Here is a 22,330-nt window from a genome sequence, read left to right on the forward strand (position 1 = left end):
GCAGAATAGGGGGCAGCTTTACTGTGCATCCACTGTGCGAGACATGAACCTAAGTGTATGTGATGCTGATGCTGACGCTGACTGCCAAGAATGGGAAGTGTTCAGTTCCCTGACACTACTATTCCTCACATTGATGAGCACAAAAACTCTTGTGACGATTTAGTGAATTTATTCAGGGGATCCATGAGCCAAACAGACTAGAAATATCCCAGCTTTGATCTCAGCTCTGGCAGTGGTAGGCTTCAGCACCCCTGGGATAGGTTGGGGAAAATCGAGGCACGTTTTCATCTCGGTTCACCATCCTTTGCTGGAAATGTGCATGTGTTTATACTAGGGATGCTCAGCTGTGATGCCCCTGAAGTTAAATAGTCTGCGCGCGCTTACTGCGAGCGTCCACACATGAAGAATAACTGTGTAGGTACCCGAGGACATCTGGGGCTAAAGTTATAGTAGGCAGGATATCTTGAGTTTGTGGGATTTCGATCTTGAGGAAAGATGGCATTCAGAAAGAGACAAAAAAAAAATAAAGGCCAAGTAGAGAGTTGAATAATAGAAAAGAATACATTCGTACTAGGAAGTTTAAAAAACAATGCGCAAACTGTTGGGATGGCCTGCATTTGAGAAAGTGTTAACTGAGGAAAAAAAATCAGTTTTCATGCGGTAAATGGAAGTTAAAATTTAACCAAAAAGTATCAGGATCCGAGCAGATATTTGGTGGATAATGCTGTTTTGGTTTGAAATGTTAATTGTGCTTTTATCCGGATGGTTACATCAGGGACCATTGCATACAAATTTGAAAAAACGATAGCCTTTCAGTAGCATAATTTTTTCCCCATAGGTTTTAGGAGACAAACATGGCAATGCTCTCTGGCTGAACGAGAGAGAGTGCTCCATTCAGAGAAGAAACCAGAAAGTAGTTGAGGAGGCACCAAGGTAAGGCATTTAACATAGAGCTTCATTAACACAATATTTTTAGGTCTGGTAACAAACTCAAATTATTCAATTTTTGATCCTAGTTTTTTCTTTTGAGTAAAAGAAAGACTTGCATTTATATAGCGCCTTTCACGACCTCAGGACGTACCAAAGCGCTTCACAGCCAATGAAGTACTTCTGAAGTGTAGTCACTGTTGTAATGTAGGAAACGCTGCAGCCAATTTGCGCACAGCAAAATCCCACAAACAACAATGAGATAATGACCAGATAATCTGTTTTTTTAAAGTGATGTTGGTTGAGGGATAAATGCTGTCCGGGACACCGGGGAGAACTCCCCTGGATCTTTTCCGTCCACCTGAGAGAGCAGACCGGGTCTCGTTTTAACGTCTCATCCAAAAGACGAGATGTAACTAACTTTATCTATTGAGTGATCTTTTTTAAAATTTCCGCAAATGATTATAATGCATATCTTGCCATTAGGGTAATCTTGTTGACCTGTTGTGCCTAAGAGAATGAGAAGGCAATATCAAAGTGGCTCTTTCATGTAAATTAGTGAAAGAAGTGTCCTAAATTTGTCAGTAAATGTTGAAAATTATTTCTGCTACTGATAATTGAATTACAGATCGTAACTTTATATGTTTCGGCTTTCTTCCTACCTGTGCTGCGTCTAGGTGTCAGAATTACTTCTTACAATAGTGAATAATGTTTTTTTAAAGAATTATGGAATGTTTTATTTTCATTTTTAAACACTGGAAGATATTTTTTCCCTCTGCACATTGGTGTGAGAATCTTGCAGTTACAGTGTTCTTCTGTCAAATGAACAGAGGTCATTCCTCTAGGCGCTAGCCGGAATAGATCTTAAATTAAGTGTGTCCCTATCTGAATGCTCCATTTAAGGTAATAAAATTGGATGGATAAACAAAACAGAAAGTAAAGATAAACCTGTCTCCTTTTCGTCTCTTTCGAAACTTTGGCGGTAGAAGCTTTCCCAACAATATAAATTACTGGAGTCCAAAATGGAGCTGGTCAGAAGTCTGCCATCTGACTGCTACACGTGTATCTCGAACCATCTCATTTGGTTGAAATTCAGTTACAAGTTTTTACATAACCTACTTTTGGACACTGCAATCCTGGAGTTTTTTTTTTAAAAAAGCATGTGTACCAATACGCTGTTTTTGCAGCGCACTGATTTTTGTAAGAAGCTGTTTCTCTTGGACATAAACAAGCACCACATCAAAGGTAGATTGTGTAAATACTTCAATTGTAAATTGAGTTTATTAATTAATGGTGGCCTTTTTTTTGCTGCTGCTGTTGTTGTTGCCTTTTCCTTCTTTCCTTTTCATATCAGATCATAGTATCGTGCCTGTGCCGGCTCTTTGAAAGAGCTGTCCAATTAGTCCCACTCCCCTGCTCTTTCCCCGTAGCTCTGCAAATTTTTCCTTTTCAAGTATTTATCCGATTCCCTTTTGAAAGTTACTGTTGAATCTGCTTCCACCGCCCTTTCAGGCAGTGCATTTCAGATCATAACTTGCTGCGTGAAAAGGTTTCTCCTCCTCTCGCCTCAGTTCATTTAATTGACATTTTATCCTGTTCTCAACTGCTGTCTGTGTATATGTATTTTCAAGGTGTAATGCCCTGACTGCTGCTGTCCCAGCCGAGATCAGCTAAATCGGCAACTGGGAAACAGACCCGAGACTTCTTGGCCTGTATCCGAGAATTCTGCCTTCCTACAATTCTGGCCTCTTACGCACCCCCCATTTCCTTTGCCACACCATTGGCGGCCGTTCCTTCGGCTGTCTAGGCCCTAAGCTCTGGAATTCCCTCCCTAAGCCTCTCCACCTCTCCATCTCTCTCTCCCCTCCTTTAAGATGCTCCTTAAAACCTACCGCTTTGACCAAGCTTTCGGTCACCTGTCCTAATATCTCCTTATGTGGCTCGGTGTCAAATTTTGTCTGATAATCGCTCCTGTGAAGTGCCTCGGGAGGTTTTACTACGTTAAAGGCGCTATATAAATGCAAGTTGTTGTTGTATGGCTTAGTACTACATTGAGACATGACCTATTAGACCATCTTGAGATACGGCTTCACCTTGACTAGTAAATCTCAATTTAATCTGAGACAGGATGATGTCAAGCAAAGCGGCTTTGAAGATGTAGTGCTACATTTCTAAATGAACCTCGGTAAAATTCCATTTAATGAGAGTGTGAAATGTTTTAACTCGTGGATCTCATGTGGCATTGCTGGCCGAAAGTCAAAGGATGCGTTGTTTAATTACGATAACATTATACAATGAAATGCACAATGAATTCTCTTATGTAACAGAAGATATTCGAAGTAGCAGAACACATTAATCCTGGAGAACAGGGACAGCCTCTTTCCCCATCCCCTCCACCCTCACTGCCAGTGTCTCTGAATTGAGATCATCCGTGCAGCTGCTTCTGTTGCTACCAGCTCTTCCTGCCATCCTCATTCTAGCACTGATCCCTCCCCCCCACACCGTACACTCTGCACTTTCTCTGCCATCTTCCCCATTCCCTCTCCAAGTTCACTGCTTCATAAAACTCACCTTCTGTTCCTTGATGACTTTCCCACTTAACTCCTGACCATTTAATGTCCCTTCCTGGTTCCCATGCTGGTGGATGTCACCAATGGTTCTCTTTCTTCAGGTATCATCCCTCTCCCTGTCCCTTTTAAAACCACTGCTATCAACTCCTAATCAAAAACCCTTCTTCGATCCAGTCATCGTCTTCAGCTGCTACCCCATCTCTAACCATCCAATTCTCTCAAAGGTTCTCAAATGAATCATCACCCCTCAGCTTTGTGCACACCTATCTCAAAACTGTATAATCCATCCAGCCCAAGATGTCCCTGGCCTAAGCCATAAGCATCATCTGCTACAATGGTCATAGCGTGCTCTTCCTTCTTGTCCTCTTTGACCCCTCTGTCGTATTTCATATCGTGAAGTAGGCATTTCTGTCATGGGACTGCCCTTAGTGGTTCCACTCCTATTTATCCGAATGCAGCCAACACATCTCCAGCAATGACTTCTCTTCCTGCCGCACCCCTCCCCCGCCCCCCACCACTATCACTTCTGGGGTCCCCAAGTATTCGGACCTTGGCTTAGTCATCTTCATCTCTGCACTGTCCCTCAGTATTGCCATCCACAGGTGCAGGTTCAGCTTCCATATGTATGCTGATGACATCGAAATCTACTTCTTCACCATGTTTGTCAGATTGCTTGTTCGATATCAAGTCATGGATGTGTAACATTGTGTCAACGGAAGCCATGGTTTTTGGCCCCCGCTATAAACTCCATTCCCTTGCCGTTGATACCATCCCTCTCCTCCGCCACTCCCTCGGACTGAACCCAACTTCCCTTCCTGGCCCCCATGTTAGCTGATATTGTTTACGGTTCCCTTTCCTCAGGTACTGTCCCGCTCCCCTTCAAATCTGCCGTCATCACCCCCCTCCTCAAAAATCCCACCCGTGATCCCTCTGTCCTTGCAAACTACCGCCCCATCTCCAACCTCCCTTTCCTCTCCAAAGTCCTTGAACGTGATGTTACCTCCCAAATCCCATCTTCCAACTCCATGTTTGAATCCCTCCAATCAGGTTTCCGTCCCTGCCACAGTAGTGAAATGGCCCTTATCTAAATCACAAATGACCTCCTCTGTGACTGCGACCGTGGTAAACTATCCCTCCTCATCCTTCTCGACCTGTCTGCAGCCTTTGAGACGATTGACCACACCATCCTCCTCCAATGCCTCTCCTCCGTCGTCCAGCTGGATGGGACTGCCCTCGCCTAGTTACATTCTTATCTATCCAGTCGTAGCCAGAGAATCACCTGCAATGTCTTCCCTTCCCGTTCCTGCACCGTTACCTCTGGAGTCCCCCAAGGATCTATCCTTGGCCCCCTCCTTTTTCTCATCTACGTGCTGCCGCTCGGCGACATCTTTCGAAAACACGCGTCAGGTTCCACATGTACGCTGATGACACCCAGCACTACCTCACCACCACTTCTCTTGACCCCTCCACTGTTTCTCATGTATCACAGTGATTGTCTGACAAACAGTACTGGATGAGCAAATATTTCCTCCAACTAAATATTGGGAGGACCTCAGCCATTGTCTTTCATCCTTGCTGCAAACTCCGCTCCCTAGCCACTGACTACATCCCTCTCCCTGTCCACAGTCTGAGGCTGGACCAGACTGTTTGCAACCATGGCGTCCTATTTGGCCCTGTGATGAGGTTCCGGCCACATGTCCGTTCCATCACCAAGGCCGCCTACTTGCACCTTGATAACATCGCCCGTCTCCTCCCCTACCTCAGCTCATCCATACCTTTGTTACTTCCAGACTCGACAATTCCAATGCTCTCCTGCCTGGCCTCTCATTTTCCATCCCCCATAAACTTGAGCTTATCCAAAACTCTGCTGCCCGTATCCTAACTCGCACATAGTCCCGTTCACACATCACACCTGTGCTCGGTGACCTACATTGGCTCCCGATCCGGGAACGCCTCGATTTTAAAATTCTCATCCTTGTTTTCAAATCCCTGAATGGCCTCGCCCCTCCCTATCTCTGTAACCTCCTCCAGCCCTACAACCCTCCAAGATCTCTGCGCTCCTCCAATTCTGGCCTCTTGCGCAACCCCGATTTTAATTGCACCACCATTGGCGGCCGTGTCTTCAGCTGCCCAGGCCCTAAGCTCTGGAATTCCCTTTCTAAACCTCTCCACCTCTCTCTTCTCCTGTAAGACGCTCCTTAAAATCCACCAAGCTTTTGGTCGCCTGTCCTGATATCTCTTTCTGTGGCTTGGTGTCAAGTTTTGTTTGATAACGCTCCTGTGAAGTTCCTTGGGACATTTTACTACGTTAAAGGTGCTATACAAATGCAAGTTGTTGTTGTTGTCGAACCAGACTGTCTGAAACATTGGTGTCCTGTTTGACTCAGCTAAACGTTAAACCTCACATCCTAGCCATCACCAAGACTTGCTTTCTTCCACCTGTGCAACATTGTTCACCAACACCCTCAATTCAGCCCAACTGGCCCTGAAATCTTTATCCATGCTTTGTCACTTCCAACCTCAGTTATTCCAATTCCCTCCTCTCTGACCTTGCACCCTCCACAAACTCCAAGTTGACCAAAAGGCCGCTGCTTGTAAATTGTCCCACTTGCCCATTATCCTGTCCTTGCTGCCCACGTGGATAAATTTAAATTTCTCACACTCATTTTCAAATCCTTCCATGGTCTTATCCCACCCTATCTCTAGAATCTCCTCCATTCTCCTTTCCCCTGACTCATCACCCTTGACTCTGGCCTTTTGGATATCCCATCTCCTTTCATCCCACCATTGGTGGTGAACCTTTAGCCATCTTTGCCCAGGCCTCTGGAACAACCTCCCTAAACGCCCTGTGCTCCTCCTGTACTCCCTCTTTCTTTAAAAGCCTTCTTCAAATCTTTTTGATCAGATTGATACTGGGGCTAAAAGGATTAAATTATGAGGACAGGTTGCATTATGAGACTAGGCTTGTATTCTCTCACGTATAGAAGATTAAGGGGTGATCTAATTGAGGTGTATAAGATGATTAAAGGATAGATGGAGAGAAACTATTTCCTCTGGTGGGGGGAGTCCAGAACAAGGGGGCATAACCTTAAAATTAGAGCTAGGCCGTTCAGGGGTGATGTCAGGAAGCACTTCTTCACATAAAGGGGAGTGGAAATCTGGAACTCTCTCCCCCAAAAGGCTGTTGAGGCTGGGGGTCAATTGAAAATTTCAAAACTGAGATTGATAGATTTTTATTAGGCAAGGGTATTAAGGGATTTTGGATCAAGGCAGGTAGATGGAGTTGAGGTACAGATCAGCCATGATCTAATCGAATGGCGGAACAGGCTCGAAGGGCTGAATGACCTACTGCTGTTCACATGTAACAGGCTCAAGGGGCTGAATGACCTACTGCTGTTCCTATGTTTTTTTGATCACATTTCCTAACCTTTCTCCCCATGGCTTGTTTCCGTTTCCCGGTCCATTTCCATCACTAAGTGCCTTGGGACTTTTTTTTAATATATTAAAGACACGTATATAAATTCATGTTGTTTATTGTTAGCGATTGTTGTTGGTGGTAAAAGGTATTGTCTGGGCGCTGATGATAATTATTTATTTATTTCTTTTAATGCAGCACCTTCCTGGACCCAGAGACTCGAAGAGCTATGGGAGAACAAGCAGTGGCATTAGCAAAAGCCGTCAAATACTCCTCTGCTGGCACAGTTGAATTCCTAGTGGATTCTAAGAGGAACTTTTATTTCTTAGAAATGAACACTCGACTTCAGGTATAGAAAGACTTTTTTTTTTTGAATTGCTCAGTAAGATAGATATGAACAGAGGTGAACTATTACCAATAAATCCAATCGAGAATTCAGGAGAAACTTCTTTACCCAGAGAGTGGTGAGAATGTGGAACTCGCGCCCACAGGGAGTAGTTGAGGCGAATAGAATAGATGCATTTAAGGGGAAGCTCGATAAACACATGAGGGAGAAAGGAATAGAAGGATATGCTGATAGGGTGAGATAAAGAGGGGTGGGAGGAGGCTCGTGTGGAGCAAAAACACCGGCATGGACCAGTTGGACTGAATGGCCTGTTTCTGTGCTGTAAATTCTATGTAATTGTTGCTAAGGTTGCTGTGTGCACTTTACCCCTTGTTTTAAGTGACCTGAATGACCTTGAGGAGGGTACAGTTAAGTGCCACAGAGGGTCCCCAGTATGTATCTAGCCGCAATGCTTTGATATTTTTCCCACTTGGCAGCCAAAGGTTCCTTTCAGTTTTTGCTGCGCTGAATGCATGCTGTGTTGTACTAAAATTTATGTTGGTGTCAGCAATAAAAACCAAACCTTTTTGAAAATGTTTTTTCAAAGCAGCAGCCTACTTATCCTGACTAATGAGATGTGTTTTATGGAAACAAAAAATGTGTGCTTTGATTTAAAAGAAAAAAAAGGAACAATATTTACATAGAAGCTTGAAGTTTAACAGTCGTTAGTCTTTGCTCTTCACTGAGATAGTAATCTTTTTGTTACAAAAACAGGAAAGAATTTTTTTCATGATTAGCCTGTTGCTGTTTGATATTAAAATGGTTTTCTTACTATTTTGTTTCTCTATCCCTGTAAGGATCTCCGAGTTATTTCACAGAAGGAAAAATAATTGAGTATGCAGAGGAGATTTAACAGACTGATACCAAGCATGAGGGACTTCAGTTATGTGGAGAGATTAAAGAGGCCGGGATTGTTCTCCTTAGAGCAGAGAAGGTTAAGGGGAGATTTAATAGAGGTGTTCAAAATTATGAGGGGTTTTGATCGATTACATAGGGAGAAACTGTTTCCACTGGCAGGAGGGTCGGTAACCAGAGGACACAGATTTAAGGTAATTGGCAAAAGTCCAGGGGGAGAAATGAGGAGAAATTATTTTACGCAGCGAGTTATGGATGATCTGGAATGCACTGCCTGGGAGGGCGGTGGAATCAGATTCAATAGTAACTTTCAAAAGAGTAATTAGATATATACTTGAAAAGGAGAAATTTGCAGGGCTATGGGGAAAGGGCAGGGGAGCGGGACTAACTGAATAGCTCTTTCAAAGAGCCGGCACAGGCACGATGGGCCGAATGGTGTACAATTGCTTGATCTGAATGGCGTTTGATTCTTTGACCTGAATGAATTTGCTTCCAATCATAAATGGCATTACATTCATCAGACTAAAGTTCTTTTACAATGTGACCTGCTTTAGACAATTTATTGGCAAACTTTAATGCCGGTTTTGTGGGAGTTTGTGGTACATGATTACACTTCGTGCAAAATTCTTAAATGGAAATGTAGAAATATAGTCTGGAAAATGAGGAAGTGCAGTACACATCTGGGCCGCCATTGACAGTCACCAACTATGCTTCATAGTCACCTCTTAAATCTTTAAGACGCTTTTACATGACAAGATTATGGAATTGATGGCATTGTCAATCCAAGAATATATGGGTGGATACTTAGGGAGTCAGTAATACGGTGACCTTTTGCCCTTTTGCCTATTTTAAGTACTTGAGTTAAGGTGGGTAGGAGTGGACAATTGTTGCTTAATGGAGCGAAATTGAGAATCTTAATCACCCACCCAGTTTACAGGATGGGTGTCTCCTGGTGACCCAAGGAGAGGTGCTCACACTCTTCTGAGGTGTTACACATACACTGTACTTATCACAACTTCAGCTTTTGAATGCTGATTGAATCAGGATGTTTTTAAATTTTTATCTTAATCTTGCCACTCCTTTTGGCAGCAGAATGGGAGGAAATGACTTGATTTCTGTTTTGTCCATAACATTCTATACTATTATTATTCTCAATTTATCAGACCCAGTAGTAAAATTGAGACATTGTGCTCTGCAAGAATGTGAACAGGGCTAGTATCAACACTTAAGAAATATTTCTCAACATTGAATAGACTAGGGTTGTATTCCCTTGAGTGTAGAAAATTAAAGGGTGATCTAATTGAGGTGTTTAAGATGATTAAACGATTTAATAGGGTAGAGAGAGTCCAGAAAAAGGGGGCAAAACCTTAAAATTAGAGCTAGGCCATTCAGGGGTGATGGCAGGAAGCACTCTTCACACAAAGGGGAGTGGAAATCTGGAACTCTTCCCCCCCCCCCCCCAACGAGCTGTTGAGGCTGGGGGTCAATTGAAAATTTCAAAACTGGGATAGATAAATTTTTATCAGGCAAGGGCATTATGGGTTACGGAACCAGGGCGGGTAGTTGGAGTTAGGATTCGTCATGATGTAATTGAATGGCGGAACAGGCTCGAGGGACTGAGTGGCCTATTCCTGATCCTATGTTCCTAAGTCTATGACAGAGAGTGGGACAGTGGGATTCGTTTTTGAATCATGATCCGCCGGCTGCCATGAGGTGTGGGGCAGGCTTGGTGGACCAGCTGGTTTTTACCTGCCTGTCCTTTTCGTACGTTTTATGTTTTTGGACTTGAACACCATTTTGCAGGTCTTCCTCTCTTTGGCGAACATGTTGGCCCACAGGTGCCAGTGGCTCACCAGCACCTGGCCCAAGTGGCAAGTGGCCTATTCTTCATGTGACCCTGGGCCATGAGGGCAGTGAGCTATCAGACCCCGAGATGGGAAGAATGGCATCTGGAACTCCCCCCACCCCACCCACCCCCACCACCAAAAAAAAAAGCTTCTTGAGGCTGGGGGTCAATTTAAAATTTCAAAACTGAGATTGATAGATTTTTGTTAGGTAAGGGTATTAAGGGATATGGAACCAAGGCGGGTAATTTGAGTTATGATAAGCCATGAGTTAATTAAATGGTGGAGCAGGCTCGAGGGGCTGAATGGCCACCTCCTGTACCAATGCTGTCTCGTCATTCCACTCCTATCTATCGCCTTGTGGGCGCTGCACCTTCTTTCATGGCTTTCCTTGCTGCGCCCGCAGTTATCCCTCATATACTCGCATTCTTGGCCCCTCCTGTTAATCATTTGTGTGCTATACCCCTCAGTAACATCATCCAGAAACATGGAGTCAACTTGCTTGTACGCTCAGGTCTTCCTATCCGCCTCCACCATCACCCTCAAGGTTGTTACCACTTCCAAATGACTAGCAAGGAGAAACCTCCAACCCTGGATGTATTAGAAATATAGCCCCCTGCATTCCCAGGCTCTGGTTCCAATCTCTGTTGTGTCCTAAGTAAATACCTCCATTTCTCATTTCTGTACCTAATGGTCGTCTTCATGTCTTCCGATGAAAAATACCAGACTCTGCTCATTTTTCTAAGGACTGAATTTGCCTAGAAGGATTACACAGGTGGACCCCACAATCGCCACGGCTGATCACTTGTGAAGTTTCAATATCTGACAGTAATTCCAATAAAAATTATTTTAGGGTCATCATCAGTTGTTACTCCATGTGCCTTGACTCTTGTGCTTAGTAATGGATTTCAAAAATGGGGAGATGTTGATTGGTGCTGCAGTGAGAGAAGGAGAATACTCACTTCTGAGCAAGTAGCTCAGTTTAGCCATTCTGTGTGAAGTGTGACGTAACTTGCGGATGCTTTTGAATTGAATTAGCTTAATCTGCACACTGCTAGATATTAATCATGCCTTAAAAATCTTGAGCACAAAATACATGCGAGCGTATGAATTAAGAGCAGGAGTGGGCCATTTGGCCCCTCAAGCCTGCTCTGCCATTTGATAAGATCATGGCTGATCTTAACCTTTGACTCTCTTGTTAATCAGGAATCTATCTAACTCAGCCTTAAAAATATTCAATGACCCTGCCTCTTCTGCTCTCTGGGGAAGGGATTTCCACAGACTCACGACCCTCTGAGAGAAAAAATTTCTCCTTATCTCCGTCTTAAATGGGAGACCCCTTATTTTTAAACAGTGTCCCCCTAGCTCTAGTCTCTCCCACAAGGGGAAACATCCTCTCAGCATCTACCCCTTCAAGTCACCTCAGGATCTTATATGTTTCAATAAGATCACCTCTCATTCTTCTAAACTCCAGTGTATACAGGCCCAACTTGTCCAACCTTTCCTCATAAGATAACCCCCTCATCCCAGAAATCAGCTAAGGACCCTCAACTCTTTTAAAAAGTACCTAGACCTGCACCTAAAGTGCTGTAAGCTGCAGGGCTACGGACCGGGTGCTGAAAGATGGGATTAGAATGGGCACCTGGTTGTTATTTCGAGCCGGCGCGGACTCAATGGGCTGAATGGCCCCCTTCTGTGCTTTATCTTTTCTATGGTTCTATGAACCTTCTCTGAACCACCTCTAAAGCAATTATGTCCTTTTTTAAATAAGGAGACCAAAACTTCACACAATATTCTAGGTGTGGTCTCACCAATGCCCTGTATAACTGTAGTAAAACATCTCTACTTTTATATTCCATTCCCCTTGCAATAAATGACAACATTCCATTTGCCTTCCTAATCACTTGCTGTACCTGCATACTAACTTTTTGTGATTCATGTACTGGGACACCCAGATCCCACTGTACCTCAGAGATTTGCAATCTCTCTCCATTTAAATAATATACTGCTTTTCTATTCCTCCTGCCAAAGTGGATAAGTTCAAATTTTCCCACATTATACTCCATCTGCCAAATTTTTGCCCACTCACTTAACCTATCTATATCCCTTTGCAGACTCCTTATGTCCTCTTCACAACTTACTTTCCTACCTACCTTTGTGTCATCAGCAAATTTAGCAACCATACATTCGGTCCCTTCATCCAAGTCATTGATATAGATTGTAAATAGTTGAGGCCCCAGCACTGATCCCTGTGGCAATCCACTCGTTACACCTTGCCAACCTGAAAATGACCCATTTATGCCTACTCTCTGTTTCCTGTTAGCTAACCAGTCCTTTATCCATGCTAATATGTTACCTCCTACAACATGAGCTCTTATTTTGTGCAGTAGCCTTTGATGTGGCACCTTGTCAAATGCCTTCTGGAAAATCTAGGCTGACATTCCAGTGCAGTACTGAGGGAATTCTGCACTGTCAGAGGTGTCGTCTTTCTGATGAGACGTTAAACTGAAGCCCCGTCTCGGGTGGATGTAAAAGATCCCATGGCACTATTCTTAATGTGTTACCTTGGGACTGTGAGCTTCAGCAGATTGTTTCACCGTGCTGGGCATCACAGATAAGCCCTATCCTCGTCTCACCTAAATGCTACATACATGCACTTTCAACAGGGGTCAATGGACTGTGATCAAGAGTTGGAGTCTTGGCCCGTTGCTCTTCTTTAATGTGTCTTCAGAACCCGCCACAAACTCCGTTCCCTAGCCACTGACTCCATCCCTCTCCCTGGCTACTGTCTGAGGCTCAACCAGACTGTTCGCAACCTTGGTTTCCTATTTGACCCTGAGATGAGCTTCCGACCACATATCTGCTCCATCACCAAGACCGCCTACTTCCACCTCCATAACATTGCGTGTCTCTGCCCCTGCCTCAGTTGATCTGCTGAAATCCTCATCCATGCCTTTGTTACCTCTAGACTTGACTATTCCAATGCTCTCCTGGCCGGCCTCCCATCTTCCACCCACCATAAACTTGAGCTCATCCGAAACTCTGCTGCCTGTATCCTAACTCGCACCCAGTCCGGTTCACCCATTACCCCTGTGCTCGCTGACCTACATTGGCTTCCAGTCCGGGAATGCCTATCGATTTTAAAATTCTCATCCTTGTTTTCAGATCCCTCCATGGCCTCGCCCCTCCCCGTTTCTGTAACCTCCTACAACCGTCCGAGATTTCTGCGCTCCTCCAATTCTTACTTCTTGCACATCCCCGATTTTAATCGCTCCACCGTTGGCGGCCGTGCCTTCAGCTGCCTCGGCCCTAAGGTCTGGAATTCCCTCACTAATCCTCTACGCCTCTCTACCCCTCTCTCCTCCTTTGAGACCCTCCTTCAAACCTACCACTTTGACCAAGCTTTTGGTCACCTGTCCTAGTATCTCCTTATGTGGCTCGGTGTTAAATTTTGTTTGATAATCACTCCTGTGAAGCGCCTTGGGAAGTTTTACTATGTTAAGGGCGCTATATAAATGCAAGTTGTTGTTGTATGGCTCAAAAACCACAGTAACCAACGTACAGTAAGCCACCAGGAATTGATCCTGAAGACTTCATGTTGCAGTGTCATAGCTAGTAAGCAGTTTTGTTGGCAGGCTATCTTACAACTCCTTTTCTGGTCATGCATTCTTTTTTTTAACATTCTTGATTTGACCAGCTGGGCCAACAGGGATAGGTGATCAATGCAGCTTGTCGTCACGTACTATAAATACAGAAACCCACTGAGAGTCTTGTGCAGTGTTTTTGCAACAAAATGAAAATATACATTTGGACTGTTCAGCTGTATTGCTGAAGCATAAAAAAAAGGTTTGTGATATTCTGTAGTTATGATATGAAGCATTTGGAATGCAGAGAAGACAGTTTTGTCATGGTAGAAGTGTTTGAATGCTAAAATTGAATGCTGTTGACTGATAACTAAATTGTCCTTTAAAGAATAAAATGCTGGTTCCAAGGTCCCATTTGCCAGATTTACACTGTACAAACTGTTTGCTCTTTAAGTAATGACTTTTATTAGAAAAATGTCAAAGTGTCAGTTAATTATGAAGAAAATTTCCTTGGAATGAAAGCCGTACTGAGTTAATTGCACCATCTGCTCTGTATATACTGAGCTAGTCTCCGCTGAAATAGTCCAGTAAACAAGTGTCTGGTAACATTTTTGCTAGACATTGAAAATGGTAAAATTGGAGTTTTACCTGGGTGTCAGCACATTCACTTCTATCCAGAAAATCCACATTGAATTTTATTTGCAAAGTGTTTTTTGGAATGCAGCCATCTGATTTACATGGTTTCAAATGTCAAGATAAAAATGCTTGTTTTTTTTTCCTCCTGCTATATCCATCCTGGCTGAGGTTAGAGACCTAGACTGGCCAGTATGTGTATTCAGACTGGGTATTCCCTTAACAGCATCATGCGAAGCTGTTAGCAGCAATTTGCTGATAGCACAGTGACTGCATTGGTTCAGCCCAGCTATTGTGCATGCTAAGCACTACACAGTTTAGTCTGGAGGGAAAAAAAACCTGAAGGATCCATCTGCTCATTTCTGCTGCACTGGTTTGATGTAAGATTACATTAATCTGGTTGCTTGTCAGGACAGGTTAGGGAACACAGGCAAATGGGTGAGATTTAGGATATACTGTTTGTAAGGAAATCACAAAACACTTCAGAGCGTATAGTGTTAAACAACAGAGCAGACCTATAATCAGATGCTAATAACAGTTTCTTAAAACCATACAGGATTACATAAATGTGTTTTGTGTGTGTGTGAGAGAGTGTGTTTTGTGTGTGTGTGAATGAGTGTGTGTGTGTGTGAGTGTGTTGTGTGTTTTGTGTATGTGTGTGTTTTGTGTGTGTCTGTGTATGAGTGTGTTTTGTGTATGTGTGTGTTTTGTGTGTGTCTGTGTATGAGTGTGTTTTGTGTGTGTCTGTGTATGAGTGTGTTTTGTGTATGAGTGTGTTTTGTGTATGTGTGTGTTTTGTGTGTGTGTGTGAGAGTGTGTCTTGTGTGTGAGAGTGTGTCTTGTGTGTGTCAGTGTGTCTTGTGTGTGTCAGTGTGTCTTGTGTGTGTCAGTGTGTGTCTGAGTGTGAGAGTGTGCATTTTGTTTCTCTGTTTTTGTTTAAAGTCTCCATTTACTGATAATGAAATAAGAAACAATAACTGCACTGACAGTCTTGTCCATAGCTAGTTAGCTCTAGCTTTGTGTAGATTTTCTTTTTTTTTCGTTGTTTTCCCTTAATGACTGGCAATTTGTGACCTTGCAGGTTGAGCATCCTGTCACCGAATGCATTACTGGCCTGGACCTAGTCCAAGAAATGATCCGCGTTGCCAAGGGTTACCCACTTTGCCACAAGCAAGCTGATATTCCCATCAATGGCTGGGCAGTTGAATGCAGAGTGTATGCAGAGGTAAATTTTAGTTGGCATCACAGTTCATGTCAAATACCATCTGACGGATTTAGAGCTGGGATAGAATTGCTTAGCCATTAATTTGGAATATAAAATTAATAAGCATACTCTTGATATTGCTAGTGATAGATGATGCATGTTGGACAATAGATACCCCTCCCCCAGTTTCCCCAAACTTGAGTTCTTTTCCTTCCATAAAGTGATCCTTGCTTAATTGCCTATAACATCCTGAAGGCTTTGTGCTGTTGTTTTCTCTGTAGTCTTTAAAGGCACACTAATAATTTTGTAACTTGTTATGCTAATCAGGAAACCGATGCAAATCTTTTGAATGGGAGAGGAGTTTATTGGTCATTTGCTCGGTGATAAAAACGAGAAGAAAAAAGGATCCAAGAGTAATGAAATGCCTTAAGTGATCAAAAATAGCACTGTCAATGGCTTCAGCTTGTGTGACCAGTTAACCTCGTTTCCTGTGTTTTATTTTAAAGTTAATGCTTCCTCTTGTTTAAACTTCCTTTTCTAGGATCCCTACAAATCTTTTGGACTGCCTTCGATTGGTCGTCTCTCTCGATATGAAGAGCCATTACACGTGCCCAATGTAAGTTATCTGAGTACCATGTTCTTGATGAAAGGGACATTTGTTTTTATATATTTAAACAAAATGAACTATGACTTCTCAGTGAGAGCTGAAAACATTAGAAACCTATTTTACTCATCTATCCATTTAACTAAAAATATAAGGAGGCTTTAATAAATGTCCCACAAACTGTTAGAAGAATAAAAACTACTAGAAGTAATTGAGTTTTTTAATGCACTTTCCAAAGGAAAACAAGGCCTGGAGTTTACGCACGATTTCTGCCCAGATAACAACTTAATCTGGGTGGAACCAAGTCAAACAGTGCAAAAAAATTGCAGAATTTTAGGCATAAGTGAGACGCCTATAACTGCATTACACCCAAGTATCCGCACGATCTTTTTAAGTCCGTTCAATGAACCCTTCGCCTGAACCAGTCCCCGCCCCCAAAACTGGCCACTCCCCCGGGTCGGAAAGGCCAGTTTCCTCCAATTCCACTCGTTTAGGAGGTTCAATAAATTGCCTACAAATTCTCAGGTACCCATGGTCACATGAATCCCGTGTTAATCACCTGACCAGCAGTCAGCTGAAGCCACAAGCCTGCCCTGCTACTGCCTAAAATCATCAATTAGTTTAAAAAGAATGGCTCATTTCTTGGCCATCCCACTGCTCTCTGCTCCAAGTGAAACAGTAATATTAATAAAACCCATACATTGAACTGAACTGTTTCAATAAAATTTATTAAAGAATTTCATATCAGATAAAGTAATGGAAAAGCAAAGAAAATTTCACAGAATTCCAATATGACCATCCCAGTCCATAAAGACGGTTCCCAAACTCATTACCTTTAGCGCTATAATTAGGGCTTTATCGATTACGATTGATTACGCTGCTTGATTGCGCTGATTCACGGGCGATTTCATCGTCGAGCTTATGCTAATGAGTTTGTCCGGTATCTTGGGCGCAATTTCACCTCAGCCAAACGGGCGCAATTGCCCCTAGCGGAAACTCCAGATGGCAATCTTTAAAGTTTTATAATTAAAAAAGAAAACACAATTGCCTTTCCGATTGATGAAAATGCAGGGAAATATAGCGACTGCTTTTTTTTTAGATGAATGAAAATGCAGGGAAATTCGCCATTTGTCTCTGGATAAAATGATGTCAAACCTTTTGCCCTTCCAAGTTTTGCAATTTGCAGTTTTTAAAACGTGCAACCTGTTGAAAGTACAAGTGATAATGGACATATTCTACCCCCTACAGTTCTTGTCCCACCAAATCCTCCTTCAATTAATGCTGCAGCAGGAGTTTTATGTAATAACACTTAGGCTTGTAAGACATCAGCATAAAGAAAAAAAAAACAATTAAAATGCCTTAAATGTTATGCTCACTGCTGTTATTTGCTTGTGTGAATGTTGCATGTCAGCTTAAATGGACCAAAGAACAGATAACGTGATTGGTTGCAGTGGAGTGCACACTAAGCTTTGTCTATCATTATTGCTGCGAGCAATCAAATTGATGCCAGCGGGACAGTAGATGCTGTTGACAGCTGTAATTATGTATCTCCATGGCGATCACTTTTGGCCTGTCATGGAAGCGCACATGCCCCCTCCCCCTGCAAACATTTAATCAGATTGGGCTGTCACTTGTCAGGTAAACGAGGCAGACTGGGAGTAGTGCTTAGGGGGAGAGGTGAATAGAGAATGAAGGGTGGGAGACGCCTGATAGCTTCACGTAGCTTGTCAGGGTACCGATAAGCAGAATTTTTAATTACGCTGGAGGCTTCCGAACATTGCTAAACAGATTATGTTGAGTGGGATCTGACATTTGTTCTGCTCTTATGTTATCTTCATTCTGTTTCATATCAATAACGTGACAGTTATTTTTTGTATGAGGGGTTTTGACAAGTAGCTGAGTGCATGATACAGTTAAGTTTTCTCACTTAACTTATAGGTAATATCCAGTTTTCTTTTCATTAAAATGTAGATTTGTAGCGATGAGGTGGGCCAAATGGAGAATTGGAAAGTTAAGAATGCTAAAGCAGTTGTTCCATTTATCATGTTAACAGAGTGGTACACCAATGATATCTTTTAGTCAGATTATATCTTTCAATTGTGAGAGAATGAAAGACATTTTTAACCGTAGGACTCGTAAAATAACTCTCCAGCATCCTTATCAGTAGTTCTTTTTTGTCTCCACGTTCATATTTTTTAGTTGCAAGTTATGATCTGGAATGCGCTGCCTGGTGGAAGGAGATTCAATAATAACTCTCAAAAGGAAATTGGATAAACACTTGAAGGGGAAAAATTTGCAGGGCTATGGGGAAAGAGCAGAGGGAATGGGACTAATTGGCGAGCTCTTTCAAAGAGCTGGCACAGGCACGATGGGCCGAATGGCCTCATTCTGTGCCGTATGAGTCAATGGTTCAATGAAGGTGCAGTTTGAATTGCGGACTTGCCTGTGGGCATCATCCTCGTCTCCATTACCCCTTCCGAAACGGAGCATTTTCTTGCAAGTTCCTGGTACCGTGACCAAAAATGGGAGGAAACTTGTCCTTGGCAGTAAGTTTAATTATTAGTTGGAGATAGTATTAAAATCTTGGAATTTATCACTGAACCAAGGGGCTACTCCCACACAATTGTTTTTGTTTGTTTTGTTTCTTAGAAAGGGTTTTCCACTATCTAGAATAGGCACTCACTAACAGCATAAGGGCAAGTATTGCAGAAAATAGTAACAATTAAGAGAAAAATATCAGCAAGCGAGATGGAAGAAAGGAGATAATGGCCCGTGATGGTTTTTCAGGGTAAAATAGTTTAGAATGGAGCATAAATAATTTGTAAAGCTTAGTTGTATGCCCACATGTCTCAAACACTTTTAGCTAATCTGTAGTTACTAGTTCTTTTTAAGGTATGATAATATGATTCATTATTGTACAGGAAGTTTGACATCTGCATTGGAAAGGGATAGTTCAGATGATGTAGGCTGTTTGGCAACCAATGCATCGAAGAGAAGTGGTACAGTGCCCATCACTTACAGCAGGCATGGTCACGTGAACGCAATTTTCCCATTATACGCGATGGCCAATATAACGGGGTAGCGCTATATAACAAGAATGTTGTCGTCGCTGATTTATTATCTGTGCTGACCTGACAGGGAAAGCGGCAAACTGATGTATAACCAGTGGGAATTAAATTATTTGAATCTGTTTGGGTGGTGCTTTTTATCACCCTGAATTAGTTGTAAACTGTGCAAACTATCGACACAGAGCAAAAAAAAAATGCTAACTTTGTTCTTTACCACGCGCAGTAACTGCCCGACTTTAACACTGACCATCGCTCTAACTCTAACCTTGACGAATCGGATCGATTCTGTGCCAATAGCTGTTGGTGAACCCTTGTCGATAGTGAGGAAGCACAGCTGTTTCTGCCCAAAATAAACGGAGCACTTAAGACACTATAACTTGTAACTTTGAAATTAACGTTAATACAAATGGCCGATATAAGTGACTGTCTGTTTTAGTGGCTGTTAAGTGGTGGGGACCGTACTGTAGGAACGGGAATGCGTGAGAGACTACAGTTTGTTCTGATTAGGATCAGCTCTTTTCCCCCTCTGAGTTTCTGTAGGTGGTGTAGGAATACTGCTATAATCTTGAATAAGTGAATAAAGTATGTGACTAAAATCTCCTTGCTGAATGTTGCTGGCTTTAATATATAAAGTCTGAAGGATGAAGAAAACTTGCTTTTTTAATTCCGGGAGATGCTGAATTTTCTTTACATCAGTTTTCTAGTTTCGAACCAAAAATATTCCCGATTGGAGCCTGCCCCCTCACACCCTCAGAAATACACGAGGAGATAAATATTTGGTATTTGTTACTGACTGAGATCAAACTCTCAGTGAATTGTTTTAAGATAATCTGCACTCCCCACCCACCCTTTTTGTTGCTTTGGGTTTCCCCGTTTAGTTGTCGAAGTCCTCAGCCACGGTCACTGGGAACGGAAGGTGCACTTTTTGCACAGTAGCACTGGTTCTGCCGGTATTTTACCTTCCCCGGCTTCAAAGAATGCATCTGCACTTCATCCAGTTGCCTTCCTCTATCTAAGCAATGAAATTGGAGCAGCAAAAGCTGGCGAGTTTTTTTAACTATTAATTGAAATTGGAGGGGTGTGAATTTGAAACCTTCGGCTGTGACCATTCTGTTCTGGAGCCAGCATGCCTTCAATCTTGTGTAAATTTGACTGGTTATTAACTATTCTAGTTACAGTTAAAGAATCATGTGACAAAACTGATGCAAGACCAACCATATTTGTGCTATAAAACGTAGCTGATCCTTTCAAACATGTATGACATAATATAAATTCCTTCAAGCGAGAGCTGGACCTGTTCCTGGCTGGGGTGGAGATTACCTCATACAAAAGGTAGGTACTGCGTAGAATTCAGGGCCAGAGTGATAATCTGGACTAGTTTCGATCGCCCAAGGTGGTCGGAGAGGAATTTCCCAGATTTTTTCCCCCCCCAAATTGGCCTGTTTTTTTTTTTAAATCTGGTTTTTCACCTCTCCCAGGAGATCAGACGGCTTTGGGAGGGGTGGGGAGTGTATATATTGTGATACACAAGGTATCACGGTCGTGTGGGACAGGCTGGATGGACCAGAGGGTCTTTTCCTGTCCGTCATTGTTCATATGTTTGAAAATAAAAGACTCGAAGATGAAAATGAGGGGCCAAAATGCTAAATAAGCAAATTAACCTGATTTGAAACCAGCCTACATGCTCTCCGAGTTAGCTTCAATCACTCGTGGTGCTACTTGCTCACTGTGCTGGAAATAAAGACATCTTTGTAGCAGACTCAGGCTGCAGCAGACAAGAAAATCTACATTTTAATCCCTTGACAATCACCTAAATTAAAATATTAAAAAACGTAGCAGCCATCACAGTGACCATCTTGTTTCTGCCTCGTTGCAAACAGATGTGCGGCTGTTGTTTATTATGAGGGTTTCTTCCCCTGGTGAAGATCTATGAGAGTTTCCTTGGGTTTATTTTGTCACAATGTTGTATTTCGGAGCCCTGCTGTTCCAGCAGCTTGGACTTACTTTTTGTTCTCGAGATCCCCGGGATGATTCTATCTGTCTTGAATTTTTTGATTAGTTTTTAAATACTTTGGAGGCTATATCTTGACATGAGCAATTTAATAAATACTTATGCCCCGGGAACAGCTAATTTTAAAAATGTTTCATACAGCTAATCTCAATATAACACTAATGAAGTCAAACAGAGAAGAAAAGCAGAATCTGCAATGTGCTAACTTTCTTTTTGATAAACCAAACTCCTGAGCTATATACCATGGCAATACTGTTTAATGGAACTGTGGGCTAGATGTCTAGTAGGCTATGGAAAAAAGCTGTGTAAACAGTAATCCCTCCGGGGGAAATACAGGAATAACTGTTGTACTGTTAGAGTGAAGGTATTATGGGAATATTGCAAGATATGCAGTGTATGGTGCTGAATTAATAAAAACACTTCAAATGCTCAACCGTCTGAGGACTTCTGGTAAGGGTCTACACTTAAGTGACACACTCAAGTAATTTGTATTATGTGCACTAATATTGTAAAATGTATTTTCTGATAGGTATGAATATATTATGTTACTTTGTAGTAAACTTCTGTACAAGTGCTTAAATCAATCTGAATTTGTTTTTATTTGGCTAGGTCCGAATTGATAGCGGCATTCAAGAAGGAAGTGACATCAGTATTTATTATGATCCTATGATATCAAAAGTTAGTACATTTTTACTTTTATGTTTTTAATTTATGAATTTAGTAAAAGAATAGTAGTGTGCTTTTTGTAGGGCATTTATTACTGTCTGCTCACTTCACACACTATCCAGAAGGTTAAGGAAATTTGAAGGACTTTGAAAGGAATTGATAGGGTAGATAGTGAGAAACCTTTCCTGCTGGTGGGGGGAGTCTAGGACAAGGGGACATAACCTTAAAATCAGAACCAGGCCATTCAGGAGAGAAGTTAAGAAACAATTCTTCACTGAAAGGGTGGTAGAAGTGTGGAAATCACTCCCACAAAAAGCAGTAGACGCTAGCTCAATTAATAATTTTAAATCTGAGATTGATGGATTTTTGCTAGCCAAGGGTATTAAGGGCTATGGAACCAAGGTGGGTGGATGGAATTAGGACCCAGATCAGCCATGATCTCACTGAATGGCCAAACAGGCTCGTGGGGCTAAATGGCCCACTCCTGTTCCTACATTCCTATCCCTGGCCAAAACCACACCAACTGGCCCCTGCCAGTATCAATCTCATTAATCACCAGGGATG

General features: G+C 42.4%; 1 protein-coding gene across 1 annotated transcript in view; it reads left to right on the plus strand.

The window, feature by feature from the left end:
- pcca (propionyl-CoA carboxylase subunit alpha) overlaps nucleotides 1–22,330 on the plus strand; it is a 313,585-nt gene that overhangs the window by 139,580 nt on the left and 151,675 nt on the right. Inside the window, exons 11-15 of the mRNA XM_067986601.1 lie at nucleotides 839–933; nucleotides 7,111–7,261; nucleotides 15,295–15,438; nucleotides 15,959–16,033; nucleotides 21,710–21,778. Coding sequence (XP_067842702.1) covers nucleotides 839–933; nucleotides 7,111–7,261; nucleotides 15,295–15,438; nucleotides 15,959–16,033; nucleotides 21,710–21,778 — 534 coding nt within the window. The remainder of the gene's footprint in view (nucleotides 1–838; nucleotides 934–7,110; nucleotides 7,262–15,294; nucleotides 15,439–15,958; nucleotides 16,034–21,709; nucleotides 21,779–22,330) is intronic.

Source organism: Heptranchias perlo, chromosome 6 (assembly GCF_035084215.1).
Source record: "Heptranchias perlo isolate sHepPer1 chromosome 6, sHepPer1.hap1, whole genome shotgun sequence".
Classification (NCBI taxonomy): domain Eukaryota; kingdom Metazoa; phylum Chordata; class Chondrichthyes; order Hexanchiformes; family Hexanchidae; genus Heptranchias; species Heptranchias perlo.